Source organism: Alosa alosa, chromosome 17 (assembly GCF_017589495.1).
Source record: "Alosa alosa isolate M-15738 ecotype Scorff River chromosome 17, AALO_Geno_1.1, whole genome shotgun sequence".
NCBI lineage: Eukaryota > Metazoa > Chordata > Actinopteri > Clupeiformes > Clupeidae > Alosa > Alosa alosa.
Genome location: NC_063205.1, coordinates 29,079,537 through 29,091,363, shown reverse-complemented (window position 1 = coordinate 29,091,363; position 11,827 = coordinate 29,079,537). Strand labels below are relative to the sequence as shown.

Genomic DNA, 11,827 nt, shown 5'->3' with positions numbered 1-11,827 from the left:
TGCGCAAACTATGATGTTAAGGCAAGTCAGAGCCGCTCTGAGGCAAGTGAGGTCATAGTGCCCTCTGCTGTTTGTAGGCTATGCTACCCAAAATATTGAGCCGCACGCTGAAAGCGATGACCTGCTGTGAGTAGGGTAAGACAAGTGTTTGAAGAAAGTGTGTGTAGCCAATCCTTATGTGTAGCAATGTCCAAAATATCAACCTACCATTCTCGGCTCATGAAATGAGCAACAAGTGCAGAGACATCAAGCAATTGCTGGCTTAGTAGTATAGTCACTATTATAAACTCATAATAAACTAAAGGCATAGCCTATACAGTATGAGAGCGTAAGCACTGTTTGGTTGACTCAGCTTGGGCTTCTTTGTCCCATTCCCACCCCCCGCTGGGACACTGCAGCAGTGGGTCTGTGGAAGAGGCCATCTGCATGTATGGAATGGTCGTTCACGAGGCGCGCTCCCTCAGTCTGACAAAATTTACCCCGCCTAGTTTAGAATGACAGTAATCCTATTGTGACCAATCAGAGCCCCCGACAGACCCAGCGTCTGAGTGTCATGGCGTCTTCCTTGAAGGGGGCTGGGTCCACTGCTGAATAACAAGAGATTTTTTGCGTTTCTCCGATTGAAACGTCGCTTCAACACATTTTCAGGACATATTTATTGCAACGAACGATCCAGCATGGGGACTGTACATGCCAGGGTAAACATATTTCCGATTAACTCAAAGCGTCCTACAATTGAGAATGACCTCTCCCCTCTTTTGTGTAGCACACTTGCTTGCTAGCTCGTCCAGTTTTCCATTTCGCGTCTGTCAGACCCAGCCGTCGTATATATGGGTTGTTTAACTGTATTGTTAATTAACGCTGAATTCTTGACTGTATTTCTGCGTTAATATGATGTACAGTTGCACGACCAAATGAGTTGTATACCTAATGTATGAACATGGGAAAACGTAGCAGAACTGTGACTGTCTAGCACGATCATGGAAAGTGCTCACATTGTCTGTCTTGACAGTTAGCTTTGAGGTGCTGTTAATCTAACTTGTTCGTTCTCTAGAGTTTGGACCCGCTGCCAATGCAGGGACGCGACTTAGGCGTCAACCACGACGATATGGAGGGCATGGAACCGGAACAGGACACGAAACAAGAAATTCTGGAGAACAGAAACGTAAGTGCGACCTGTCAGCTTCGTGATATGAACTCATTTCTACCTGCTGTGTGAGGTCCTCTATAGCTACTGCACTCCCAACCAGACAGTGTTGCAGCCTTTGTAACTTACATTGTAATATTACATAATTTCCACAGGGGTCCTAGTTTGATGAACAGTACACACTAATATTGCTGCAGGTTTTCTACTTGAAAGCTACCAATGGATTTGGCATAGTTAAGTTCAGTAGCATGCGTCTCTGAACGACAGCTCAGAGATGCAATATGTGGGCTATAGCCCTTAGAGAGAGTTTGATGTCAAAGCTTGTGATTTATAAGTAATTTATTAGAATGTCATGACAGCTTTATGCATGGAACAGTATAGTATGGTGTGGTTATTTAACGCTGTCTTTCAGGTTGTTGTTCAGCATGTCAACATTGAGGGTTTAGGCCGAACAAAGGAGGACTACCTGGGGTACGAGATCGCCGAAGTCTTCGATGCCAAGAACTTGATAGACGTAAGTAGTGAAGTAGAGAAAGCAGTGAGTTGTTTGCCCTCATCTTTGGGCTCCAGTATATCATAGAAATGCAGTTTTTAAAAACAAAAATAAAAAAATAATAATAATGGCGTGTTAATGTGTCAGCCTCTGCACTCTGTCTCTCCAGGTGATGAAGAAGTCCCATGATGCCAGAATGAAACTGCTCCGCCTGGGCATCTTTAAGGAGGTGGAGGTGCTCATTGATGTCTCTGAAGGTACCTGAAGCACAGATATCCATGCTTACGGGATGTGTGTGTACTACAGGTGTGTGACATGCTGGTGTGTGTATTGTAATGAAACTATTTCTGTCTTTCTTCGTCATCAGGCGCTGACGCCCTGCCCAATGGTCTAGACGTCACCTTTGAGGTGACTGAACTTAAAAGGCTGACTGGCAGTTACAACACAATGGTTGGAAACAACGAGGGCAGCATGGTACGCCACACACACACACACACACACACACACACACACACACACACACACACACACACACACACACACGTAGATGTTAGAATGTGATATAACTTTAACCTTCATAGAACACTGTGAAAATGTATACTAATAATACGTAAACAAAAACTGATATCTGAATATGGGCAGAAATGAGCAGCCAATACTCACATTTTCATAAACAAGCCAATCAGGTGCCATATAACCAATGGTCATAAATGATGTCATCCATCCATGGATTGGCTGATCCTCCCAGCAGGAAATCACCAGCTCATCCACCAATCCACATAGATATCACACAGACATGAGACATGTGCAATGTTTTGGCGCTCTATAAGTGTTATTACATTGAAATTGACATCATACGTTTGTGTTTAATAGTGATGTGACACCTAATTGGTTTGTTGTGAATGTGATGTGTGAAGAAGTGAGCATTTGAATATGGTGGCTGAAGTGACCCCAATAAATCCTGACCCCCTGTTTTTTCTCCTCCCAGGTGCTGGGTCTGAAGCTGCCCAATGCTCTTGGCCGGGGAGAAAAAGCGACCTTCCAGTTCTCATATGGCACAAAGGAGACCTCCTATGGCCTGTCCTTTTTTAAGCCCCAGCCAGGCCATTTTGAACGCAAGTAAGCCTTCTCACAGCCACAAATCTCTTTTCTACATCTACTACACACCAAATGCGCAATAGTGGCTCATTGAACTTACCATTTCCAAAACCTGCATAGGTCACCTGAATGTCATGCATTTTCCATCCACATTTGAATATTATCTTTACAATGGTTTACAGGTTTAAAAGGTAACTGTTATGTAAAGTGTGTGTGTGTGTGTATCCCCAGCTTTACTCTGAATCTCTATAAAGTGACTGGCCAGTTCCCTTGGAGTTCCCTGAAGGAAACCGACCGAGGAGTCTCCACAGAATTAAACGTATGTGGCTCGCGTGATCGTGAAAGTGAAATAGTCCTGTTCAGTGTGTGAAACCTTTTTACTGACCGTCTCTCTCTCTCTCTCTCTCTCTCTCTCTCTCTCTCCATCTGTCTCCCTTCAGTTCCCCCTGTGGATGACCACACACACGCTGAAGTGGGAGGGCGTCTGGAGAGAGCTGGGCTGTCTGGCCCGCAGTGCCTCGTTCGCTGTGCGGGAGGAGAGTGGACACTCGCTCAAGTCCTCTCTCTCGGTACCGTTGCTGCCATCCTCAGGCCATGAAAGAGAAATCTCTGTGGTCAGAAGTGTCTAATGTGTCACAAATGAGGAGTTCAAATGAAAGCTCAGACTGGGCATAAAATAGCTAAAATTCCATCCTACAAAAAATGACAATTAGATTTAGTCCCAAAGGCATGCTTAAAAGAGACTGAAAGTGAGTTTGCTTCGTCTTGCTGGTTTATAAACAGAAGCTTTATCATCAGCCTTCCAAGAGGTTGTCACCAGTTCTGAACGAAAAACCGTTGACCAGTATCACGTGCTGAGCTATTTTTACTGCAGACCGACCAGCCTGGCACAGGATGCTAAATATACATCTAGGAGGTATAGGCCGTGAGCTGAAGGCCTGGTGCTTCTAGGATCTGTGTAGCGGTAAATGTTGATAAGCCAGCCTTGTCCATGAGCAGACAATACTCTTAACTGCAGGCAGCTGTTTCGTCCCACTCCCTTTATATAGCCTTGTTAATAGCTGTGGCATACAAGACTGCGCTACTGTTTGACATACCGTTTGACATTACAGCACACAGGCTGAATGCTCAAAATGGCCTTTGACGACCGTCTTTTTCTGCTTTCCTAGCACACAATGGCCATAGACACCAGGAACTCTGCTATCCTACCCAGGAGAGGTGCCTTACTGCGGCTCAACCAGGTGTGTGTACCTCTCCCATTCGCCCAGCCTTAAAGGAGAATTCCGGTGTGATATTGACCTAAAGTGTGTTGAAACATGATAAAGTGTGAACGTATGTCTCATAAAGCATCTGGCTTGTCCCCTGCAGTCCAAAATCTGGCGCAAAGCCGATGCTACCAACAGCTTTTTCAATGGTGGTGCCCGGCATCGGGCTAACCATGGAATAAATCACTGTTTTACACCATTTTAGGCTCAATGTATCTCCACACTATTGGTAGACTTCAGGGCCCTGAAATTTAAAGCGAGACATTGAGAACTTTTGAAAAGCACTGGTAGTTTACTTACAAGGCGATTTATACGAGACAGTATCTTCATGAAGTTTGGCGTTTGCAGCCATCTTGAATTTAGTCAATATAAGTCGAAGGACTAGTAAGAATGAACAGGTATGATAAAGGATCAGATTCCAAAAAATTCTGTGGAAATGCATGGATTCCAGTTGCTGCTACTGGAAGAAACTGGAACCATGCATTTCCACTGAATTATTTTTTTGGAATCTGATCCCTTATCATACCTGTTCATTCTTACTTGTCGCCGACTTTATCGCGGACTAAATTCAAGATGGCTGCAAACACTAAACTTTGTGAAGATACTGTCTGCATAAATCGCCTTGTAAGTAAACTACCAGTGCTTTTTCAAAGTTCTCAATGTCTCGCTTTAAATGTCAGGGCCCTCGGAAGTCTACCAATGAAGTGTGGAGATACATTGAGCCTTGTAAATGGTGTAAAACAGTGATTTATTTGCATGGTTAGCCCGATGTCGGGCACCACCATTGAAAAGCTGTTGGTAGCATCGGGCTAACTAGCTTTTCAGATTTTGAGTGCAGGGGACAAGCCGAGATGGGCTATGAGATATACGTTCACACTCGGTATCATGTTTCAACACACTTTAGGTCAATATCACACCGGAATTCTCCTTTAAATCTGTCTTTGGATTATGGCAGGAAAACAAACAGACACTATCTGGTCAGTGGGGTCATGGAGCATGTTTGTATGAGGCTTGGCGGGTTTTGTATTGTTAAAGGGACAGCGGCTGAAAGGGTTTGTGTCGTTTCCTGTTGTAGGAGCTGGCAGGCTACACAGGTGGGGACGCCAGCTTCCTGAAGGAGGACTTGGAGCTGCAGCTGAACAGACCCTTCCTCTTCGGATCGGTCAGTATATCCACCCATCCACTCAGAAGCCTGATGTCATTGCATTCACAGTTTTTCATTGTCTGAGATTTTCCACCAACTTCAGGTGTAATTGACCATGCTGCTGTGTCTACTTTATAAATCGGGTCAGCTCTGTTTGCGGTTTCAGTTTTGCTATTGCTTTTGTTTTGTACTTTTGCTAATACATTTGCCTTTGATCGTTTTCCCTTCCCACTTACTATCATTACATTGGTATAATTGCATAGAAAGAGTTAGTTAGAGGTGGTTTAAATTATATTTTAGTTCCCAGTTGAAAAATTACCTAAAAAAGTTCCTACTTGGAAATACATTCCTCTCTTTAATGTGTTTTTATGTGTTTAAGAGGTATTGGTTTGTGTAAGGCAAAGTATGAGGATGCTGGCATGCTGAAATATTCTAGTTGGTTCCAGGGACTGTTCAAGAGTTATATCAAGACGTGAGAACTGAAGAAATGTATATTGTCCTGAGAATGGACAACAGGGCTAATGCTAACCTAGAGTGTTAACGTACCCCTGACGAGGGTCTGTGAATGGGCAACAGAGCTAATGCTAACCTATAGTGTTAGCGTCCCACTGACGAGGCCATATCCCTGATGAGGGTCTGTGTTCTTTCAGGTCCTTTCTGCCTCTCTCTGGGGAGGGATGCTTATGCCTATTGGGGGAAAGCCGTCCTCTATCGCCGACAGGTCAGTTGTTCCTGGCTTTAGGACAATTCTTGCATCCGCAAATACTATGTGTTGTTGCTGTGGTATTAAAGCAATTAATATGGCTATAATAAGTACATAAATGTAACTGTCTGTCTATAAGAGCTTAGTGTCTGTGATGTTAAGTGTCTGATCAAATACAACCATGTGACGTTTGTTAAACTGATGATTGAATTAATCAGAGAGGGTTAAAGGATCCTATTTGGCTCATTAAGCCTGTAGAGAGAGAGAGAGGGCAATTGAATACAGATTTACTGTCACAATACATACATATGACATCGAGGAATTGAAATGTTAACATTAACGTTGCAACCTTCACCTAGGCCTTTGCAAGTGTGTTAAAATCCTCAATACGGTCTGTGAATCTGCCCTGATTGGATGTTTTGCTGTCTCCTTTGCAGGTTTTATCTGGGTGGTCCAACCAGTGTGAGAGGCTTTGGAATGTACAGCATTGGCCCTCAGAGTGAAGGTGAGCAGGAGAGCTGCCATCTTACTAATGTAGCTGCCCAATACCATCCATCATCAGGCTAACTCCTGAACGCTGCAAAATTCATCTTTTGTTCATTGTTTTTCTTTATTTACCTTTTTGTTTTGTTTTTCTTTGTTTTCTCTTTTACCGGATTGAGCTACCTCTTTGTGTAACAACAATTACCACCAACATTGTTGTGTGGCAATGTCATATATCTATCTATCCAAATAACTAGATACAGTACATCATACAACAGTTAGGATTTATTCATTTGATTGGACAAGAGCATTCCATGAGTGGAGAAATCCAGGCACAACCCCACTTGAACTTGAACTTGACATGAATATTCCTGATGACCTTTACAGCCATGGGGATGCCCTTTACCAACCCCAACCCCACTCCCAATCATATTGCTAAAATATACAACAGTTAGGTCCGGTCGAACTAAGTATTCATTTCTGATTGGACAAGAAACATCCCAGAGTGGTGCCACTCGAACTCTTTACTGCTGGTAATCATTCTGCATTTTACTTTTAATTGTCGGACACAGAGATTCCATTCATTCAAAGCGAGAGAGCAGCGATTTCATGCATTCACATTTTACAATTATTGAGTGAGAAACTGGAGGAAATGGAGTAGGGAGATTGATCAGATTAACGTATATTACGTGAGTACAAGCGAGTGTGCAAATTATTGTGCACATATGGCCTATCTCACTCTATTTGGCTGCAGATTTACTTTTTTCCAGTAGAGGCCCAGACTATTGATTGGAACTACAGGTGCATCTAAACAAAATTGAATATTGTGGGAAAAGTCCATTGTCCTGCCCAGAGTGAGAGATTAAAGGCTTAGGAAACCATTGTCTGTGTTTTGACTTAATTAGCTGATTAGAGCCATTCTTGGGTCGACATTTGTTTGTTAGAGCCATGTTGCTTAAGTATTTAACAGACTGACTGAGGTGAGCTGCTGCCTGTGTAATACTGTACGTGTGTGTTTCTGCATTGTCCACTCAGGTGATTATTTGGGCGGAGAGGCCTACTGGGCTGGCGGGCTGCACCTGTACACCCCTCTGCCCTTCCGTCCTGGCCGGGGCGGCTTCGGGGACCTCTTCAGAACACACTTCTTCCTCAACGCTGGAAACCTCTGCAACCTCAACTATGGTCAGAGCAAGAGCCGCACTTTTTACATTCTGGGTCCTAATTTTATCCATGCAGCTGGCAACACGGTCAAAGCTTATTTATCAACTTATTTTTTATTAAAGCAAAAATATTTTTTATTTGCAAAAATATTTTTTGCTAATTTGATAACATGACCTTGATTCTATGTGCAAACGTGTTGGGTCTGCGTATTGTTGGGGTGTGTTTGCATACAAAAACGGGAGCTCCATGTATACATGGCTTCCTTCAAAGCAACGCCTTTTCCATGAAATGGTTTCTAAATGTTGGAAATGCTCATGAACCTTCGTCTCCTCTGGGGTAAACCGCTCCGTTGACAACCAGAGATGTGTTGTTTCCGCCAGTGCATAATAATTTCTTAACTCTGTGAAAATGAATAACATATCATTGTACAAACGAGTTTCACCAGGAGTGCTGCTTGGGTGTAGAGAAATTAGTACTCCTCTGGTGCTCATCAGCTTAGAGATCCAACACGATTTCAAATTTAGTAGTGAGTCTGAGGCACTCAAGAGGATACTTGTAAGTAAAAAGTAACTTGCCCTGAAGAAGGCCATTTTGGCTGAAACATGTTGGCATGATCTTAATTGATAGTCAAGCTCAATAAAGGCTTTTTACTTACAAATATCCTCTTGAGTGCCTCAGACTCACTAATAAATTTGAAAACATATCATTGTGATTGGTTGATGAAAAATGTACCTCACTGACTGCGTTTAAATGCACTTCAGTATCCCAGTTATGAGGCTTATCCCGATTTTGATCATACTCAGGATATGGTGTTTACATGAACACAGAGAAACCCGGTTATTAATATCCCAGTACACATGATGAATACTAGTATACTGGTTACCAACAATACAGTTCTATTGGCACTCCTTCTAATGTTTCTAATGTGGTTTCTAATGCAATCGCGCAATTGCCAGAGAAACCGTGATAAGGTGTATACATGGAAGTGTCCCGGTTTCTTTCGGAGTACTCCACCTAGCATAAGGGCTTATCCGGGGTTCTGAAATCGGGGTATGATGTTTACATGCGCAAATACAAAAACGGGATACTTCAAAATCCTGATCATAACCGGGATACTAAAGTGCATGTAATCGCAGTCATTGTCACTCATTTCCATCTAGCTTTGCCTCAATGAAATTGATAAATAGGTATCCCTTCCCTTCTTACTCCCCCTGGTGGCTGCTAATGCAGGAACCCCTTCTGCTATGCTTGATGGGACTTTTGTGTTTTAATTGCAAATGAGTGTCAGTTTAGTGAAGAGTTATGTTCACTCCCAGTACTGGAAAGGAAATAGGAGTTGCCATACATACCACTAGGTGACACTGTTGTCATATTTCAAAACAATTGGAGTGATTTCTCATTTAAAAATCATACCACATTGACTGAATCGAATTTTCTACAGTGTGCTTTTCAGCACAAAATTATGATCTGTAGGTGTTGTTTTTTTATTTTATTCAAGAAAAAAATACTGCAAGACATCAGGAACCTAGAAAACAGACTGTTGAATGAGGGCAGGAAGTCTAATGTGTCTCTGTCATGCTGTGTGTAGGTGAGGGACCGCGGGCTCACCTGCAGAAGCTGGCCGAATGCATCCGCTGGTCCTACGGAGCGGGCATCGTGCTCCGACTGGGCAACATCGCACGCCTGGAGCTCAACTACTGCATTCCCATGGGGGTCCAGAACGGCGACAGGTAGCAACTTAACATAAGTGTCAGAGTTTAGGTTATCCAGTGTAGGTTAGATACTGTGTGAATTGCATACAAAATGAACACTGAATGGAGTCCTTTCTCTATGGTTATGTTTATCGTTATTGTATTTAACAGACGCTTTTATCCAAAGTAACTTAAGCCCACATTAAGCAAAATAGTAAAAATATGAATAATATCAATAACAAAATCATGAAATAAACAAAAAAAACATAAATATACAAACCATAACTCTAAGAATTTATTTCTAGTCAATACAGACATTGCACTATTTCTCACTATTTTTCTTTCTAATTGTATATTTCTTAACTTTCTCTTCTTGTTTAATTCCTTTTAATCTAAAATTTTATTTTCTCTTTTAGTCTATTTTTTTACTCAAATTCCTTGTTTGTATACACAAACCTGGCCAATAAAGCTGATTCTGATTCTGATTTCTACCTCTCCTCCCAGGATATGTGATGGTGTGCAGTTTGGTGCTGGAATCCGTTTCCTCTAAAAACCCTCCTATCTGTCGTGGCCCTGGTCCTGCCTCAGAGAATCCTGGGAGAGCCTGAGAAGGAGTATGTGACCTTTGACCTGTTCTAGTGAGAAACCCTCACCAAAGGAAGCCCCCAGCATGCACACACACTCCTGGGGTGTGCCCCATCCACCTTTTTTTAATCTAGTCCATTGAAACGAGCCTGTGAGATTTCTGCCATATTTGACTTCTGTTGTACCTGTGCATATCATTGGCTTAAGAAGGTAAAGGTAGATGTATTCATGTATTTGAATTTGACAAGTGTATGTTGTGTACAGCTTGAAAATCTGACAGAACTTGCTTGTATGGATGTATCTGGGAGTTCCTGAAGTGGCTTGACAAGTTTTGTTGACATTTACCTAGACATTCTTGGCAACTTTTTTTTTTCTTTCTTTTTGCATATACATGAAATGGTACCTTGAAAACAGGAGTTTTTATAAGCAGTTCTGTTCTGTGCATCAAGATGTTGCACTCTTTGAATAACGGATCAGAACAGAGGCAAAGACCAGTTAATCTCGCACTCCTTCAGTCAACAGACGGTTGTTAAGCTGTGGCTCTGTGTTTTTGTGTGTGCTCTTTCACCCCCATTTCTCCTCCCCTGATGTTTGTGTTGAAGCTGGCCTATGTATCCCCTGGGCATTACCACATACCTTCTTTCCTCAACGGACACTACACCGCCTCAGTCTTTTAGGCCAGAACGCTAAAATGGTAGAAAGTTACGGGACCATCGTTTCCCACTCCTCCAATAACAGTTGTTTCATTTTGCCCTCCCCTCCTCCCCCTGTCCCCCACACCACTGACCTCAAGTACCACTAGGAAGAGTAGTTACAACACCTCAACTACAGTCTAAACACACGGCCGTTGTTGATCAAGTCCCTGTTAACGGCACCTTTTTCGAAGCAGTAGTCGTAAGTTTCAATATTAAAGCACCTTTATTTTTTATTTTTTGAAGTGTCATTCAGCAGTGAGTGTGCAGAGTCGTCCGTAACTCCTGCACCTCATGCCAAATCCATATGACGAGTCTACGCGGATTCTCCTATAGGTTGAGCTCAAAGGAGGGGGGTCTGAGGTCATCTCCATGGCAACCCTCTGCGGGCTGGGCGTGAATGCTATGAGTGTAATCCACCAGCAGTGCTCTTACTGTTAGTCCTCTTCAAGATTTCACGTCAGAATTGTTAATTATGCACAGAAATAAAATCACTTTTTGGTCCCCCATGTCATGTGGTAGTGCTTTGTTTGTGCAAAACTCATTGCAGATCGAGTGGTCAGAGATTGCTTTAATCGAACATTCAACACATGTATTTACAAATATTCACATTCTTATCAAGTCATCAGTGTAGCTTGGTAGCTTTATTTTATTCACAAATGAATACTAGAAGAGGGCACAGCCCATTGCTAAGGACAGTGGTGCACCAAAGCCAGCAGAGGGTGCTAGAGCCAGGTAGTGAAATCAGATAGATAGATAGATACTTTATTGATCCCCAGGGGAAAATCAATGTGCCATCTCCCGATGTTAACAAAAGGATCAAATACTTGGATCTGCTCCAAAAAGTCATGGGGTCATGGGCCCATGCTCCACTAGGTTTCATGAAAGTCGTGCAGGTAGGTTTTGTGCAATCTTGCTGACAGATAAACAAACCAACAAACAGTGCTGAAAATATCCTTGCCATACTGTACGTAATAAAATAATATAATTGGTTTCATCTTTGACCTGTCATAATGTTGATAATGGGTACATAATGAGAAATGGCAAAGTGCAATAACGATTCCAAGTCCTGGTAATTTGGATACCGTTCATAATATCCTTTGACTATACAGATACATTTTGGATAATGTCCATAACATCCAAACACTGACTATGCAGAAACACTTAACAGGTAGTCACTGTCATGTGATTTCTGTTCCCAAAACCAACTTTGAATTCTTACTCTATTTGGTTTATAGCCAGGACTGACTGCCAGGGAATAAATGAATGGAAAAATCCATGAGAACACTTGCCAGGTTGATCCACAGCCAGGAAAGTGGCCTTGAAGAGTTGGGTGGACATGGACGACATACTACTCTTAGAGCA

The 11,827-nt window shown here is 42.5% G+C and overlaps 1 protein-coding gene across 1 annotated transcript; it reads left to right on the top strand.

Annotated features, from left to right (window-relative positions):
- The first annotated feature begins 525 nt into the window (after positions 1–525).
- On the top strand, positions 526–10,971 carry samm50l (sorting and assembly machinery component 50 homolog, like). The gene is made up of 15 exons (XM_048267935.1): positions 526–698; positions 1,055–1,165; positions 1,560–1,661; positions 1,810–1,897; positions 2,008–2,114; positions 2,629–2,759; positions 2,970–3,057; positions 3,179–3,307; positions 3,908–3,979; positions 5,079–5,165; positions 5,798–5,868; positions 6,288–6,355; positions 7,369–7,515; positions 9,083–9,224; positions 9,690–10,971. The coding sequence occupies exons 1-15, from the start codon at positions 678–680 to the stop codon at positions 9,733–9,735; spliced, it is 1,410 nt and encodes a 469-aa protein (XP_048123892.1). The 5' UTR covers positions 526–677; the 3' UTR covers positions 9,736–10,971.
- The last annotated feature ends 856 nt before the right edge of the window (positions 10,972–11,827 follow it).

Bases quoted from the DNA above. Each gene is read 5' to 3' on its own strand.
- samm50l (XM_048267935.1), top strand. From the start codon at position 678: ATGGGGACTGTACATGCCAGG. The intron at 2,760-2,969 runs GTAAGCCTTCTC...GTGTATCCCCAG, and splicing joins CCAGGCCATTTTGAACGCAA to CTTTACTCTGAATCTCTATA. The intron at 3,980-5,078 runs GTGTGTGTACCT...TTCCTGTTGTAG, and splicing joins CCTTACTGCGGCTCAACCAG to GAGCTGGCAGGCTACACAGG.